General features: G+C 42.4%; 1 protein-coding gene across 5 annotated transcripts in view; it reads right to left on the bottom strand.

Annotated features, from left to right (window-relative positions):
• LOC105498736 (TLE family member 1, transcriptional corepressor) overlaps positions 1–18855 on the bottom strand; it is a 107959-nt gene that overhangs the window by 43004 nt on the left and 46100 nt on the right. For 4 of the 5 annotated variants that reach the window (XM_011771023.3, XM_011771026.3, XM_011771025.3 and 1 more), the window contains exons 7-8: positions 8606–8810; positions 7857–7873 (exon numbers count right to left, since the gene is read on the bottom strand). The exons of the other annotated variant lie outside the window; for it this stretch is intronic. In XM_011771023.3, the coding sequence (XP_011769325.1) occupies positions 7857–7873; positions 8606–8810 (222 nt within the window). The remainder of the gene's footprint in view (positions 1–7856; positions 7874–8605; positions 8811–18855) is intronic. 5 annotated transcript variants of the gene reach the window in all.

Here is an 18855-nt window from a genome sequence, read left to right as displayed (position 1 = left end):
TGGCCTCAGGGTAACTAGATAATTGGCAAAGTGTTCGAATTTCCTGGATGCAAGAGGCCAACATATGCTCTTAAAATAAAGCAAAAATAAACATTCCAACACAATTGTGAAACCATACCTTCATATAAGAACTTACAATGTAAGCAGATGGGTTGACTGAACCTCAGAGAGCACCCAGTGGCGTCAAAAGAACATGTTAAGACTGGAACTCTGTATTCCTTTATCCTGACCATTCAGCACAAGTGATGTGTCTATTTCATGCTCCAAACACCCATTCAAGACAAAGGTAGCAAAGACCCAGCACTTCAAAAAGGATAAAAACCAGTCTTTATAGTCTTGTTCCAATAATCTGACTTTTCTTCAGCAATTTAACACTAATGGTTGTTCACATCTACTAACATGTTCTGAAAAGTAACCCCAGAAACTATGGGGGGGGAAAAAAAAGCAACTTTAATAAAACGCTGCCCTGTCAATGCTACCAAACACTAGTTACAGAGGCCTTCATGCATCCTAAGACCTCCAAGCAACTTCTCTGCCAACAAGTTCAAACCCTAAAACCACCAGCAGCAAAACTGAAAGGAAAACCCATTCATGCACACAGCAAAAGCAAGACAGGTTTCCCTAATGCAAAAATAAAGCACATTATTCAAATGGATTTCTTTAGCTGCCATGCTGATTCCCCTTGGGAACTTTCTCCTCCCCGCAGGAAAAGTGTTTGTGTCAGAGGTACAGATTGGAAACTCGTGACACCTCATTTATCCTCAGTTACACTAAGGCAGTAGGAACCTAATTTACTAGCACACTCCACACTGACAATTAACTTCTCGGTGAACATTAAAACAATTAGGTAACGACGCACCCCATCACATCTGTGTGCCTTCTCCATCTACACCTGGTATCAATTAAGCCATCACCCTGCGCCGTACTTTTTGCTACGGTCCAATTGGTCATTCACGTACTCTGCCCAAAACTTCAACTACTGCATTTTTAACCCATAAAACTAATGAGATCCCCACTTGTTAACAACATGACAAAGTTGAAAATCTGTCCACTGGCAATCACATCACATCTCACAACCCTGCCTGTGCAGCCCGTCTGAAGGGCACACATTGATGTTTCACACAGTTTAAATGCAAACTATGGGGAAGAACCAGTGCATTCCTGCACCTTGATTTTGCAACTCATCAAGTCAGGAGGACTCACAGAAAGGTAGCCATGCAGGTGACATACAGGGCCAGTTAATGTTGAGGATGGACAGGGTGCTAAAACCACGATGCCTTCGTCACCACCCTCTCATTTGTAGCTGGCCCTTCTACCCTCCTCCAGGCAAAGCAAAAGAAACAAACTCTGTAGCAGACAATAAATACAATTATTTAAAATTAATTTTTAAATAACCTCATGACACTGCCATTCCCCATCTCAGGACCTAATCACAGCAAAACCAAAACCTCTATGTCAAAGCATTTTTGAAAGCATGGTTTCTAAGAGCTGCTTACCTGTTTCTGTGCCTCTTTGCTCTCTAGCCCCTGTTGAGACAATTGCTAATGCAAGAAATGGCCCTGAAACTACAAAGCCCTTAGGTCAGGACTTGACTAAGTCATCTTGTATCTGACAGCACTTACATTTATACTTCCTTATCTCAAAGATAAGGACACAGAATTTGTTGTCCACCTATGTTCCAGTGAGGAAATGATAAAAATGATTATAGGGACAAAAACAATCGCAGGTTTTCTAATTACAGAGCACAAACTCAAAAAAGAGGTTTTGGAGGCAAAAATTGTTCTCTCGCTTTTTGTTTTTTTTTTTTTAAAGATGCTCTATTTTCACTGTAATCACAGTGAGATAAAACCTGAACATTAATCCAGTCCACCAACGCCCCGATATCTACCTGATTTATTGCATCCAGTCAACAGACGCCTCTACCTGGTACAGGCTCCTGACAATCTAGAAACCACCAGGGCTTTCAAGGGTTCACCCTACTCACAGCAGTGTTGCCAACATTCTCAAAGAGGATCTATCTTTTTTAAGCAGAGTTTTAAACTTGGCCAGAAGGGAAACCTGCCCAGGAGACTGCTTAAGAAAACTTAAGCGTTTTCCATTGTGCCCAAAAATTGAAATTTTACGTGACTCATCTCAGTTTTAGCCTTTATTTCTAGGCAATCTCTTAAAATGTCAGGTCAAGATGAATTCATAAGTATTTAGGCAAAAACAGCACCTCCAAGGCTGTGTCTACTTTTGAGAAATTTGATTATCAGGAAACTGATCAAGTTAATAAGCAGCTGAGATCAGTTTCATGGTGTTGACGTGCTGAGAACCAACAGTAACTGCCACATTGGCACGCGGATCCTTATTTCCATAACTGCCTGTGTAATATGTACTTTAAAAAGGGAGAGAAAACCAAGGCTGGGTGCAGAGGCTCACGCCTGTCATCTCAGCACTTCGGGAGGCCAAGGTGGGAGGATCACTTGAAGCCAAGAGTTTGAGACCAGCCTAGGCAACATACTGAGACTCTGAGTATACAAAAATTAAAAGAAAAATTGTTTTAATTAAAAAAATAAATAGGAGAGAAACCCAGAAGTAACTGCATTGAGAGTCATGAATGATGCATTTACTGTTGTCTTGCTACTCTGCCAACGGCAGTGGGAGGAGGGCATTCCCTAAGCACCTTCCATGCTGTCTGCTATCCTCCCACCTGAGGCCTCCTAACCCCCTCCCTATGAGGCAACCACTACGATCACCTCTTATAGATGGGACTAGGAAGGCACAAAAGAATGAAAAAGCCTTGCCTGTGTAGCCAGAATTCCACTCAGGTCTGCCTTTGTACAAAACTCACGTTCATTCTACCACCTGGTGCCACCACGGTTCCCATGGGCCTCTGGGAGTGAAGGTGATTTTTTTTCCCCAGAAAAAGACCAACAGTATTCTTTTCCAAAGTCCCACATCTTAACTCCTCCTTGCCTTCCATAATGTTGTCATTTTGAGAAAAAGTGACGTATGGGTGGTCCTAACTAGGATTTGGTCCTGCCTCTGACAATTAACTAGTCAAGAACAGCTAGAGAAGAGTAACAAGAAAGAAAAGAAAGAAACCACCTTATGTAAAACAAGGTGATGTTTGTCGTAATTATCTCTAGGTAAGCTCTAAATACAAACTCCTGGTGATTTTAGAAGTCAATTACAGAGTGACAACATGGTCCTTCAGATTACTAACTCTCAATCTCTGTTAACTAAGTAACTATGTGACCGGATGCATCCAGCCTCCTTGATAAAGGAGGTTTTTTTATGCTGCTGTGCCATATGACCTGAAAGACAGATGAGTGGTGCTTAGACTGTTCTGAGTCAGGAACCCCTTTTTGAGAATTTGACGAGTTATAATCTCTCCCCAGAATTCTGCAAATGAACACAGACCCACCACAATCTGCACATACTTATACAGTCCATCCATGAACGCCACTGCGTAGGTCTACAAACTGTCTGCTCTGGAGTCTCCCCCAGAGTCTCCTCCCTTTTCCAAACAGTGATCACACTGGCTAAGTATTTCAGTGCCTTACATTCAACAAATGTTTAACTGTGACATAAAAGGGATCGCTGCAAAATGAGAGCAAGTATACGCAGTACCTCAAACAGTACTTGGCCACATAGTCAGGGCTCAACAAATATTTGTTAAATGACTCAAAGTATTTAAAAGCATGACCTATTATACATTTTTTTAAACCATACAACTTGTTGTCAATTCTCTCTTTCAAGCAGATAAAAATAGCATTCCCTTCAGCCAAAATTTAATGTAATTTATCTTTAAATTAATTAAAATATCTAAAGTTATGTTTTTATTACTATTGAATGCTACTAAGAAACAATGGCCTTTTTTAGGTCATTTCATATTTCTCTGCTCAAGAACTGCACTTATGTAAGAAAAAACAGATATCAAAATTTTAAAACAGCCAAAAAAAACCTTTAAACCAACGCAAAAACTCTATAAAGTTGCTAGCTTTATCATTCATCCCTTTCAGAAGTAAGAAACTTTAAGGTAGTTTCCATAAAAACTTTCACTCTTAGAACAGCCATGTGTCACTGAACAACAGGGATACTTTGTGAGAAAGGGATGTCAGGCAATTTCATCATTGTGCAAATATCAAATAGTGTGCTTACACAAACCTGGGTGGTACAGCCTACTACACACCTAAGCTACTGCTCCTAGACTACAAACCTGTACATGTTACTGTCCTGAATATTACAGGCAGCTACAACACAATGTAAGTATTTGTGTATCTAAACACACCTAAACATTGAAAAGGTACGGTGTTATGCTCTTACGGGACCACCATCATATATGCAATCCACTGTTGACGCAAGTGTTGTTATGCAGTGCACTGATTGCACTTCTGTTTTCTAGGCTTCACATTAAAACAGATTGCTTATTTAAGGCTCATTTGTTTTCCCACCATAAAATCTTTAACTAGCAAATTAATTTCTGCCACTAAAAATAAACTACCTACCAACCAGTTTTAGGCTCACAGATAAAAATTCATACACACCCACATTCCCTGTGGATCCCATCAGTCTCTGATTTCTGCACTTGGTATAAATAATATGTTCAATATAGAAAGAAAAACAAGAAGAAAAAAAAAAAAACCAACAGTAAGGAGTTAGTCTTACTTATGGCCAAGGTTCTTAGACTTTGGTCCAAGGATCCCTTAAGGGTCCCAGAGACCCTCGAAAATCTATGAGGGCAGATTTTCTTCCTAAACTTCAACTAAATACCACAAAAGAGCAAATGCAGAAGAATCCAGCTGTCCTCTTTAAAACTAAATAAATAACAGGACATTCAAGACAGTTGTAGACATACCTAACAATGCCACTCTTCCCACTATAATTTTTTTTTTTTGTTTCGGAAGTTATTTTTCACTAATAATGTTATTTGTATTAATACAATTTAAATTAAGTAGCTCTTCATCTGTTTAGGTGATTTAATTTTTTTTATTATTTCTTACCCAGTAAATATTGAAAATCAAAATATTAACCCAGTAAATATCAAAATATAACCCAGATAAAAAGTTATTCAGGGTCCTCAATAATTTTATTTCAAGGGTATCAAGATCATGAGGCCATAAGGCTTTGAAAATCACTGGCCTGTAGCAACTGCCCTTAACCTTTCACTGGATTAAAAAACAGCAGCAAACAGCAATTGGCTGACTTGATCTGCCAAGTAAAATTAGACTTTCTGATTCAAACCACTTTATTAAATAGATAAGTACTATAACATTTTAGGCACTAATAGTATGCATCATCTCATTATCCACTGCTTTTCATACTCATTTTTATACAAAGTTTGAAGAGCTATTTAATTTTACATAACTGTAGCAAAATCCCACTTATGTGGACAGTGAACAATTTAATGCCTCTCTATGGACTGAATTAAATGTTGAGGTTACAATTAGTGTAGTTTTCCCATTTTAATCATCATTGCCCAACAGTTTTCTGTAGTCATTAGGCAGGAAACACAGCATATATACTTGTTCTGAAAATATTCATTGAAATGATTAGAACTTGTCAAAAATTTGATATAAAAAAGGACACATGCCCAAAACACGTAAATCCACACTTGAACTAGAAAGTTGGTTGACTGCTAACCCTAACTTACAGACTTAAAAATAACCCACAATTGCCTGAAACTCAAGGACTGCTTCATACTTCTTGAAGGGGACAACCAAAAACCCTCCCTCCAGCCACTCCAATGAACCCATGAATTAAGCACTCGCATATATTTTTTCAGTCAAAAATACCAACAAGAGGTTATCAGACACATTCGGAAATTCAGAAAGACACAGAGGTATAACATACATCTCTACTAGCTTAAGCATACAAACCTCTGCCTATTCACAGCCCTGGCATTTCAGAGAGGCACATACCATGTGGCATCACTTCCACAATTCCGATACCAGTGAGTTACAGAACTTTTGCTGAACCTCTCTCCAGTCTTGCGTCTTTTGGTAACTGTGTCACTCCCTCCCCCTCAGTTCTCTGGGCAAGGGCTTTGCTGCATGCCTACATACCCCGAATTACAGATACGTGTCCCATAGTGCCTTACGTATATGGTATGCACTCAATGAACACAGCCATTTAAGGTGAAACAGGAGGACCGAGGAAAACATGTTAAACTGAAGTCCCAAAGCCAGAATAAGTTCACTAGATTTAAAACACATAACAGCCTAAAGGGCATGGGCTCTCCGCAAATTCCTTCTGTGATTTCATCCAGCGTTAGGTTTTTAAATCTGATACTCTACTGAACAGACATAAAAGATGACTATCTCGCTGGGCATGGTGATTCAAGCCTGCAATCCCAGCACTTTGGGAGGCTGAGGCGGGCGGATCACCTGAGGTCGGGAGTTCCAGATCAGCCTTACCAACATGGGGAAACTCCGTCTCTACTAAAAAGACAAAATTAGCTGGGTGTGGTGGCACATGCCTGTAATCCCAGCTGATGCGGAAAAATCGCTTAAACCCAGGAGGCGGAGGTTGCAGTGAGCTGAGATAGTGCTACTGCACTCCAGCCTGGGTGACAGAGCGATATTCCATCTCAAAAAAAAAAAAAAAGGCTATCTGTAGGAACCCTGGAATGGCAAAACAATAAGGCTTCCTCCATAAACCAGAGCCAGTTTACTTATCTGTACTTTGTGTGTAGAATATTTTATTTCCTACCTATAACTTTTTGTCCCCCCATCCCCTCCCAACATTTTCCGGAGAAACTTGTAGGACAAGAACTTTAAAACTAGCTACCCTTTCCTTCAACCATTCCCCACTCCTCCAAACACATCCAGATACATGAAATATACCAAGATCTGTCTCAAAGACAATTTTTAAAGTAGCTACTATTCTACACAGAACAGGGTTTAAAAAAAGAAAAGAAAAAAAAAAACCCTGAACTTTTATCTTTCCCCCAAAACTTAGACCAAAAAAGTTATCAGAATTATTTAAATGTTCAGTATCCCATTTTTTTTTTTTTTTTTTTACCATATTAAACACAGTCAAAATACTGCTGTGTTCACAAAGAAGGAAAGGAGGCAAAACCTGCAGGATATCCCAGCTGAAAAGGGGCCGAATTCTCTCTATTTGCTACACAACATTTGAGGCGCACTTTAAGTACGGGTCTCCCCAGAGCTAACTGGCAGATGCATGTACGGATCACACATGCGCATGAAAAATGAGTGTGACTTAGACTGGTGAAAACATGAACTCTCTATGCACACAGCCCTGTCCGCTGAATTTCCTTCTTTTTAAGAGCTTACTGGTACGCTCAGTTCTTATGTCTAAAATAGATATAAGATCAAGTTCACATTCCAAGGGCAATTATGCAAAGAAAACAAGATATGGAAACCTAGCAACTAAAATGCATTCGCAGAGGATAATGACTGGTTTAGGTAGAAATAGTATATTACTAACCAACTTCACAAAGGGATTGTGATCTCTTGCCTCTAAAACTGATTTAAGATATAAAAATGAATATTCTTTTAAACTACAGCCAACCCCAGACTTAGAATGCAACCATTAACACTTTTACAGTGAGGCGGAGGCATACATAGATCAAAGTATATTTCCAAGTAAGTAATCACAGCAAACAATGTTGCCTCCAAATTATGCCCCTCTTGTCTGATGCAAGTTTTATAAAAAGACAAGAGCAGAGCAAACAGTCATGTAAGAAAAAGAAATTTTAAAGGAAGAAAAAGTAGAAGAAAAAAGCCAGGTCACTGAAAGAGACAGGGAGAGTGAGCGTGTCTGTCTGTGCCCGTGTAGAGAAGTGTTGTCAGAAGGGGACAGTATGTGCATATGTGTGTGTGTGCAGCAGGCGTTTGAGTACTTACTGTGCCCGGCTCTCTGTCTGCTCCCGAGGTTACCAAGAAACGCACAGACATGCCCGTTCAGACACAGAGGCAAGAACAGAAATAAAAAAAAGGGGGGAATAATTAGAACACAAGCCCCAAACAGTTTTAAAAATGGCTTTTATTTATATAAGTCATTGCACATTCCTAATACAGTGATTTCCTGAAAATTACAGTATTTTGTAAACATAAGATTTACAGTTTAACCATACACAAAGCCTATTTTTTTATTTCTTGACAGAATAAATTACTTTTCTTCAAAAAATTAGTCAAGTGCAATTTTGCCCAATATTTAATGCATACTAGAATTAAAGCCTATGAAACTAAGTAGTAACAGATGCAATTATCAAACCTTTCATTTGAACACATTCACTTTCAAATTTAACTTCTTATTTCGCCCCATTTAACAACATTACTTTCTTTGAAAATTACCCAATTAAGCAGTTAACAGTTTTCCATAATATGGTACAGGCCACTGGCATTAACTAGGCAGTTGCCAAGATGTCAAGATGCCTGCAATCTAACGAGATCGAGACATCTACAGATGCCCACAGCAAACCCTGCAAACTTCCAGGGTGACCTGTGTTTCAGTGGAAAGCTTTGCGACAGTTCCTCTTATCTCATTGTTTGCTCTCTGTATAGGTTGGGGCTCTCTTTAGCGATGCACACAACTTTGCAGCACTGTAAGAGTATGAGGACAAAGTCCTAATCTGGCTTGCCCGGCCTCTCACCTCTGTGGTGCTCTGCATCGTGGTGCTTCTTGTCATCTTTTATTGCCAAGTGAGACTGCCCACTCAGAGCACTAGACAGCGCAAGAAGGCCGGCACTGCCCCCGAGGGGCGGGATTCCAGGAGGCTGAAGTCCCGAAGGGTGAGGCGTAAGGGGAACTGGGGGTCCGTGGCCATGAGAAAGATGCTGAGCTTGCAACTGCTGCTGCTGTTGGTGGTGGTGAGAGAGAAAAAGGAGGAGGAGGAGGTAGTGGTGACAGTGATGGCGATGGAGGCGGCATCCAGGGAAAAACAGACATGACAGGAGGGGAAGGAGGAAACAGAACAGGAGGTTCAACAAACACACAAAGGGAGCCAAGAAAGAGAGGGAGGAAAGGGGAAAAAATGCGGTTAGTGCTTTCAGTTCATCAAAAGCTTTCACCTGCTCAATGACCTCTCCCACCTTCCCAAAATATAATCCTTACAACTACACTGTCACTTTCTGGTATCACTCACCCCAAGACAGGAGCTGTTTATTATTAAGCAAGGCTGGCTACATCAGTAAGTAAACAGGAGCTAGTTCTTCTGTCTCTATGCGCCTCCAGGGAGGAGGATCCAGCACGTCACTGAATCTAAGATGCCACAGATTTTCAGACTCATGCTGTTTTTGGAGAGTTTAAGATGGGGGTGGGGATGCATCCTACAATATAGTAGCCATACTCTCAACCTGTCACCAGGTAACTCCATTCCACCCTACGTCCTTGCATTGACTTACCACAGTAGTATGATGAGACAAACCAAAACACTATCACTAACGAACAGAATTTGGAAAGATGGGTGTCTCATGCACCACCCAGGCACTTGTGCCCCCTTATTCCATCAAGCCCTCTCAGTCCTGTGAGGAAGTATTGCAATTCCCATTTCCCAGAAGGAACAAAGTCTCAAAGGCATTCAGTAAATTGCTGAAACTCTCTCCCTAGGTGGGAGGGGACTGCAGTCAGTAGAGAAGCAACTCTTACAGCTGCTGTTTACCATAAGGCCACAGACAGGAGAGATCTCGGGGAGCCAGGCTTGTGGCCACTGGAAGAAACATTAGAGACGAAACTTTGTATATGCTTTCCTTCCTACCAAGCTCCACGCCTCAAACCCACTCTTTGTACTTGACTCATGAAAATACTCAGACCTAGAATGGGTAGGACCATGGATGAGGAAAGCACTTATGTGTGGGACTCCAGCCAGTGAGCCAAGCCCCTGTTCCCAAATGCCTTTTCCATGATTGCACTTTGCCCCCATTGTTTAACCCATTCCAGAAGTTCTAAGTCAGTTCTCATTACACAGTAGCATTGCTCTTACACATTATATTTAAAAGCACATTGTATGAAATGAAAAAGTATCCAAGAAATGGCCCCTGCACCATGAATCTGACCACATTTCAGCTGTCCAACATAAAACTTACTTTTGATGAGGCAGTAAAAACGATTAAGGCTCAATTTCTAAGGTGTAATGTTAGAAAATTCTCCAGATTCTGATTTGTGCTCACTTCCCTGGGACTCAATTACTCATTTTATTTATTATCCCCTTGCGTGCACTGAATATATTAAATCTTCATGCCAGATCTTCAGTCATTTCTACCCAGCCCACTGACTTTTAACGGAATCCCAAACACACTTCCCAACCTCAAAAGTTAGAGAAAACACCATCGTAAAGCCAGAAATCAGTGTCTGTGGAAATTTTACAATGAATTTTCCAGCACTCCAATCTTTCTAAAAATGTTTAGGGTCAGGCACGGTGGCTCACTATATTCCTATAATCCCAACACTTTGGAGGCCAAGGCAGGAAGATTACTGTAGCCCAAGAGTTTGAGACTGGCCTGGGTGACATGGGGAGATTCCATCTCTATTTTAAAATAAATAAATAAAAACATCTAAGAGCCAGCCAACCATCTTTATAAACTTTCATTCTGTTCAAAGAGAGCACAGTTCTAATTAGAAGCAAAATGGGAAAGGGGGTGAGGTCAGAACAGGCAGCATTCATAGCATTCTTGGAAAGTATAAACTACTCATTCACCATTTGAGATCATAATAACAATTTCTTTATGCATAAAATCACCTTCCTGTCATTCCAAAGACACTAATTCTTGCTCTGTCACCTTTTAAGAGCTTGGCAATAGTGAGACATAAAACTGAAGAAGCTTGCAGTGGCATCACAGTCCACCAGGCATGCTCATTAGCACTTAATTAGGAACTAGACACCTGCCATAAGAAATGTGCTTGGAGAAGGATGAGGAACAGGTCTGCCCTACCAGCAATTACTATCATTACTTGGAGAGTAAGAGCTATGTCCGGCTTCTGGGGGAGAAATGCAATGATGCATACACAAGCAAGTGCAGCGGGTAATTAAGCACGGCACTAATTAAAAGAAGATGAGAGAGACTAAGCTGAGGGGAAGGAATCTAACCACAGGGTGGAGGACGCCACCCTCTCACCCTTCTCCCTGCTCCCCCTACTCCCCTAAAAATCTAGAATGCAGTCACCAGAAGATGACTTCAGAGCTGGGATTCTTACGTCAGACCAAACATACGCCGGTAATATTTAGATACTAAGAAAGTAAAGATTTCCGGCTAGGCACAGTGGCTCACCCCTGTAATCTCAATACTTTGGGAGCCCAAGGCGGGTAGATCACAAGGTCAGGAGCTCAAGACCAGCCTGGCCAAGATGCTGAAACCCTGTCTTTACTAAAAACACAAAAATTAGCCAGGCGTGGTGGCGGATGTCTGTAATTCCAGCTACTAGGGAGGCTGAGGCAGGAGAATCGCTTGAACCCAAGTGGCAGAGGTTGCAGTCAGCTGAGATCACACCACTGCACTCCAGCCTGGATGACAGAATGAGACTCCATCCCAAAAAAAAAAAAAAAAAAAAAAAAAGATTTCCCCTCCCAAAATCCAAGCTAGCTTTCAGAAAGATGAACTGGGGAAGGTGGATCATGCCTGTAATCCCAGCGCTTTAGGAAGCTGAGACAGGTGGATCACTTGAGGTCAGGAGTTTGAGACCAGCCTGACCAACATGGTGAAACCCTGTCTCTACTAAAAATATACAAATTAGCTGGGCGTGGTGGTGCATGCTATAATCCCAGCTACCCGAAAGGCTGAGGTGGGAGAATCACTTGAACCTGGAAGGCGGAGGCTGTAGTGAGCTGAGATCATGCCACTGCACTCTAGCCTGGGTGACAAGAGTGAGACTCATTCTCCAAAAAAAAAAAAAGATGAACTGGGAGCAGATTCTGATATCTTACTGTGAAGAGGTGTTGGCTTACATAATGGGGCTTTGCCACAGCTGTGAAGTAAACCTTTGTGGTTAAACCCAACAGTTTGACTAATATATAGCAACAGCAACATTCAACAGCCTAACTGGCCATGGGTAACTTCCACCTCTACCCTAATCTGACCTTCTAGGTCCCCTGAACGAACAGCTCACTGTCTATTATTAGAGGTAACTGGGTTCTTCTATCCATTGCTTGGCTACAATGAAAGCTGCTTTTTTTTTTTTTTTTAAGCAAAATCCTATCAAATTGAAAGGAGTACTAAGTAACAATCAAATGGATCACAACTGCTGAAGATGTCGTGATTCTAGGAAATGTGGACATTCCACTTCATATTCAACTTCTTGTTTCTGCAGGGCAGTGCTCCTAGATAATATTTAAGTGTCCATCGTCTGGCACAAGCTTAGAACACATCTGAGGCAGTGAGGGTAGGTATCATGGTTCCCATTTCACAGATGATAACTGGCTCAAAGCCAACAGGCTTGCTACGGGGCTCAGAGCCAGAATGAGGGCTACAACCCTTTTGTTTCCTAGGACAACATTTCTCGTGTAACCCCAGCAGCTCAGTCATGTTCTCAAGAATAAGAAAGGGGGCAAAGTCGTTCTCTACTGAAGACTTCGCATTTCCCCCGCTGCTCAATTACCAGATGCTCTTGAGAACGTGCCATACTACGTACCCAGAGACAAATCCACCCTCACCAACAGGCCTAATGGCAGTGACGGGGGGAGTTTATGCTTAGACTGCATGAGTACCATCTCCTGTCCCCTCTTCTCAATGCCTGTCATATATCTTCAAAAGGATGCTATCCCTTGCCCCCAGCTCTCTTCCAAAGAAGTATGTCAAGAACAATCAAGCCTAACAGTGGTGGCTCTGGCTTTTCTCAGAAGTAGATTCTTAACATTATAAATGCAAAGTATCATTTCTAAGATAAAATATCTATTTAAATGAGTAGAGGGGCCAAATCTACAAGAGTAAAGCAGCTATCTCCAAAAGGACAGCGCTCCTCGGTCCCATCTGTCTTTGGATGCCCATTTGCTCTCAACAAGGCTTACCTGAGACACTGGTACTTACCGCCTTCAACAAAAGGAAAAAGCATGGATGCTACTTGAACATATTTTAGGAAAAAGTGATACTGATATTACTATACAGCCAAAACCCAATAGCTCTGCCAATCAGGAGAATTTATGCACACTTTTTTTTTTTTTTTTTTTTTGGACAGAGTCTTCACTGTCGCCCAGGCTGGAGTACAGTGGCGAAATCTCAGCTCCCTACAATCTCCTCCTTCTGGGCTCAAGCAATTCTCCTGCCTCAGCCACACAAGTACCTGGGATTCCAGGTACGCACCACCACGCCCAGCTAATTTTTGTATTTTTAGTAGAGATGAGGTTTCACCACATTGGCCAGGCTGATCTGGAACTCCTGACCTCAAGTGATCCGCCCACTTCGGCCCCCTAAAGTGCTGAGATTACAAGCGTGCGCCACCACACCCAGCCGATACATGCATGTTTTTTTAGCCAAAGTCTCACTCTGTCACTCAGGCTGGAGTGCAGCAGCACAATTATGGCTCACTGCAGCTCAAATGCCTGGGCTCAAGCAATCCTCCCACCTCAGCTTCCTAAGTACATACTTAGCTGGGACTACAAGTGTGCACCACTACACTTGGCTAATTTTTTTATAGAGATGGGGTCTCACCATGTTGCCCAGGCTGGTCTGGAACTCCTGTTTTCAAGCAATCCTCCCTCCTCAGCCTCCCAAAGTGCTGGGATTACAGGTGTGGGCCACTGTGCCCTGGCCACAGCTTGGCTAATTTTTTTATAGAGATGGGGTCTCACCATGTTGCCCAGGCTGGTCTAGAACTCCTGGCTTCAAGCAATCCTCCTGCCTTGGCCTTCCAAAGTGCTGGATTACAAGCGTAAGCTACCATAGCTGGCCTGCATCTGTCCTCTCTAACCAAAACCTGCCCCTATCATTTGGAAAACTGCAAGATGTTTTTATCAACAAGACAGGAAGGATGAGGAAATTTATTCTTCTAAGCATTAGTTTATAGTAATTAGGAAATTTGTTTAAAAGTCAAAGTGCTTGTAGATTTATACAATGTAGAACACACATGCAAAAGTTTGTAAAGTGATTAGAAAAAGGTTTTTTTTTGTTGTTTTTTTTTGTTTTTTTTTTTTGAGACAGTCTCACTCTGTCGCCCAGGCTGGAGTATAGTGGTGTAATCTTGGCTCATTGCAACCTCCGCCTCCTGGGTTCAAGCTATTCTTGTGCCTCAGCCTCCATAGTAGCTGGGATTACAGGTAAGCACCACCAAACCCAGCTAATTTTTGTATTTTTAGTAGAGATGGGGTTTTGCCATGTTGGCCAGGCTGGTCTCGAACTCCTGGCTTCGAGTGATCCACCCACCTCGGCCTCCCAAAGTGCTGGGATTACAGGCATGAACAACCAAGCCCAGCCGAGAAAAAGCATTTTTGAAAATCAATGACAGTTTCTAGCAATATAGCTGGTTTCTCAGGCTATGATTCTAGACCACTGGTTCTCAAGCAGAACCAATTTTGACACCCCTCCCCTCCCTGCTTCAGGGACAGGTGGCCGTGTGTGGAGGTCACTGCGGGGAAGGGAAAAGGATGCTACTGGTGCATCTAGTGGGTGAAGGCCAAGGATGCTGTGAACGTCCTACAATGCACAGGACAGCCCCCACCACAGAGAATTATCCTGCCCAAAATGTCAACAGTGCTAAGGTTCACTAACTTGAATTTAGACCTAAGCTGAGATTCTGTGCCATTAATGAGAATTCATGTTCTTGTATGCTAAGTGACTTGCCAAATTCTTGTTTAAAAAATAAAAATACTATTCAACATTCAATCACATTCACTGTCCCTTCATCGCCATCTGAGTACCCTGTCATAACACAAAAAAATGAACATCTGCTTTCTTAAGCTGATTCCACTAACGATTTCAAAAATTAAAGAGAAAAAAAAAAAAAAAAAAAGGCCGGGCGCGGTAATCCCAGCACTTTGGGAGGCCGAGGCGGGCGGATCACGAGGTCAGGAGATCGAGACCATCCCGGCTAACATGGTGAAACCCCGTCTCTACTAAAAATACAAAAAACTAGCCAGGCGAGGTGGTGGGCGCCTGTAGTCCCAGCTACTCGGGAGGCTGAGGCAGGAGAATGGCATAAACCTAGGAGGCGGAGCTTGCAGTGAGCCGAGATTGCGCCACTGCACTCCAGCCTGGGTGACAGAGCAAGACTCCGTCTCAAAAAAAAAAAAAAAAAAAAAGTCCTTGTATTTTACAAAGCAATTTGAGAAAGGACTACACTGGGAAATTTTACATACTGGTGATCTGCGGCCCTAAAGGGAATGACAAATGTTCAGATTTGGGGATAAAGAGATCAATGTACTTGCTCTAACTAAAATCATTTGAATAGGCTGAGAGTGAGACAAATAAAACAAATGCCAAACCCTGAGTTAATGATACTGAAAACCCACAAGGAATAAAGGCATCTCATCCATGTCAAACAACAGCCACGCATTGAGAATTTTAATTCACATTTTACTTAGTGCAGCTTGGGTCAATTATATTACTATAATGAAACTGACTTTGCTGTTTACATTCAGAGTATTATTGTAATGGTATAGTTTCTACACACAGTCACAGCACATGGCTTATCACCATGTTGTTGTAGCCTCTAACAACTGGGAAGGACACCCAGTATGAAAACACAGGCCAATGCCCACCTTCTCCTCACCGGATCCTAAGCTCCTTACCACCAACCATGGAATCAACTTTAATTTCTGAAACTTCACCTGCTTATAACCCCAAGAAAAACTATGTCATTAAAATCACAGACTTAACCCAACCCAAACTAAAACCATGCCCCTAAATGGCACCTCTGATGCTAAGAGTGACAGTAAGTGGCATTTATAGCACTCGGTATTTAAACACTTTTTTTAAAGGGGAAAAAAACGTGAAAAGGAGTGTTTGTTGACAGTTCTCTCCAAATCACTCTTCCTTGATTTCTGCTATTTTCCTGTTCTTTAAAACACTCAAATCCTATCTTGGGAGACAGCAAAAATAAAGAAAGAAAGAAGAAGAAAACTGGTATGCTACATAAACAAGTGGGAAAGAGCCGTCTGGCAGCAGAAAACATCAAGGACACTACTGCAGGAGTTATCGCAATACCTCCCATTATGTGAATGGCCTCTCACGTAAAGAGGGGCAAGGGTGATAAACTGGGAGAAACTGCTTACAGGGCCAAGAATTCTCCAGCCACTCGAAGACAATAATAAAAACTAAAGTAACAATCCATTAAAGGCCCCATCTCAATGCAGGAGCACACAGAAAAGGATGCATGGGCAACCTAAGGAATGGGAGAAAATGTTTGCAAACCATCCCTCAAATAAGAGGTTAACATCCAAAAAACTCAATAGTACGAAAATAAAAAAATAAGTATCCTAATTTAAAAATGGGCAAAGGACCTCCTAAACAGACATTTTTCAAAGAAGACATACAAATGGCCAACAGATAAACGAAAAAATGCTCAATATAATTAATCATGAAGGAAATGCAAATCAGAGCCACAATGAAATATCACCTCAGGCTGGGCGTAGTGGCTCACGCCTGTAACCCCAGCACTTTGGGAGGCCGAGGTGGGCAGATCACCTAAGGTGGGGAGTTCCAGACCAGCCCAACTAACATGGAGAAACCCAGTGTCTGTGAAAAATACAAAATTAGCTGGGCGTGGTGGCACATGCCTGCAATCCCAGCTACTCAGGAGGCTGAGGCAGGAGAATCGCTTGAACCTGGGAGGCGGAGGTTGCAGTGAGCAGAGATCACGCCATTGCACTCCAGCCTGGGCAACAAGAGCAAAGCTTCATCTCCAAAAAAAAAAAAAAAAAAAAGAAAGAAATATCACCTCAAACCCATTGAGATGGCAGGTAACAGAAGACAAGATATGTGTTAGTGACGGTGTGGAGAAAAGGTAACCCTCGTACACTGTTCTTAGAATGTAAACTGGTACAGTCCTGATAGAAAACAACAGTATAGAAGTTTCTTAAAAAGTTAAAAATAGAACTACTTTCTCAAAAAGGTTAAGTATCCCTTTTCTGAAGTGCTTGGGACCAGCAATGTTTGGATTCTGGCTTTTTTTCAGATTTTTTTTTTTTTTTTTTTTTTTTGAGACTGAGTCTGGCTCTGTCGCCCAGGCTGGAGTGCAGTGGCCGGATCTCAGCTCACTGCAAGCTCCGCCTCCCGGGTTTCCGCCATTCTCCTGCCTCGGCCTCCCGAGTAGCTGGGACTACAGGCGCCCGCCACCTCGCCCGGCTAGTTTTTTTTTGTATTTTTAGTAGAGATGGGGTTTCACTGTGTTAGCCAGGATGGTCTCGATCTCCTGACCTCGTGATCCGCCCGTCTCGGCCTCCCAAAGTGCTGGGATTACAGGCTTGAGCCACCGCGCCCGGCCTCAGATTTTTAAATATTTGCAATATTCTTACTGGCTGAGAATTAGAATTAGGGCTGCTCAATCTGTACATGATCCAGCAATCCCACTTCTGGGTATATATCTAAAGAAAATGAAATCAGGATCTATGTGCGGTGGCTTACACCTGCAATCCCAGCACTTTGGGAGGCCAAGGCGGGTGGATCATCTGAGGTCAGGAGTCCGAGACCAGCCTGGCCAACATGGTGAAACCACATCTCTACTGAAAAAAAAAAAAAAAAAAAAAAAAATTAGCCAGATGTGGTGGGCGCCTATAATCCCAGCTACTCAGGAGGCTGAGGCAGGAGAATTGCTTGAACCCAGGAGATGGAGGTTGCAGTGAGCCGACACAGTGCCACTGCACTCCAGCCTGGGTGACAGAGTGATTCTCCATCTAGAAAGAAAGAAAGAGAGAGAAAGAGAGAGAGAGAATGAAATCAGTATATCAGAGACAGAGAGAGAGAGAGAGAGAATGAAATCAGACAGAGAGAGAGAGAGAAAGAGAATGAAATCAGCATACCATACATCTGCACTCCATGACCACTGCAGCGCTATTCACGAGAGCCAAGATAATCAAACAACCCAAATGTCTGTTGATGGATGAACAGATAAAGAAAATGTGGTACATACAAACACAATGGAATACCATTCAGCCTTGAAAAAGAAGAAAATCCTACCACTTGTGACAACATGGGTAAATCTGCAGGACAGTAGGCTAAGCAAAATAGGCAGATTCAGAAAGACAAATAACGCATAATCTCCCTACTATGTGGAATCTAAGAGTACAACTCACAGAAGCAGAGAGTAGAATGGTGGCTGCCTGGAGGGGTAGGGGAAAATGAGGAGAGGTTGGTCAAAGGGTGCAAGGTTTCAGTTACCCAAGATAAAGAAGATCTGGATTTCCAAGGTACAGCACGGAGACTATAGTTAATAATACTGTATTGTATACTTGAAATTTGCTAAAATGGTACTTGGTACTTGGTGGGGTGTTTGTTGTTGTTGTTGTTGTTTTGAGACGGAGTTTCACTCTTGTTGCCCAGGCTGGAGTGCAGTGGCGCTATCTCGGCTCACCACAACCTCTGCCTCCTGGGTTCAAGCGATTCTCCTGCCTCAGCCTCCCGAGTAGCTGGGATTACAGGCATGTGCCACCAGGCCAGGTTAATTTTGTCTTTTTAGTAGAGACGGGGTTTCCCCATGTTGGTCAGGCTGGTCTAGAACTCCCAACCTCAGGTGATCCACCCACCTCAGCCTCCCAAAGTGCTGGGATTATAGGCGTGAGCCACCATGCCTGGCCTGTCTTTACTCTTTCTCCATTTCAGCTAATCCACACAGGCCAACTCTTCCTGCACGACCACTGCCTTGCTCATCCCATTTCCCCGGAAGGCCATTAAGGCTATGACAAGCCATGTGATGGTAAATCCACTACAAAAACTACGCGGGTTTTGGTTGAAAAGATGCTCAACATCATTAGCCATCAGG

This window comes from Macaca nemestrina, chromosome 14, assembly GCF_043159975.1.
Source record: "Macaca nemestrina isolate mMacNem1 chromosome 14, mMacNem.hap1, whole genome shotgun sequence".
NCBI lineage: Eukaryota > Metazoa > Chordata > Mammalia > Primates > Cercopithecidae > Macaca > Macaca nemestrina.
The sequence above is the reverse complement of the archived record's forward strand: the minus strand, read 5'-3'. Positions and strand labels throughout refer to the sequence as shown.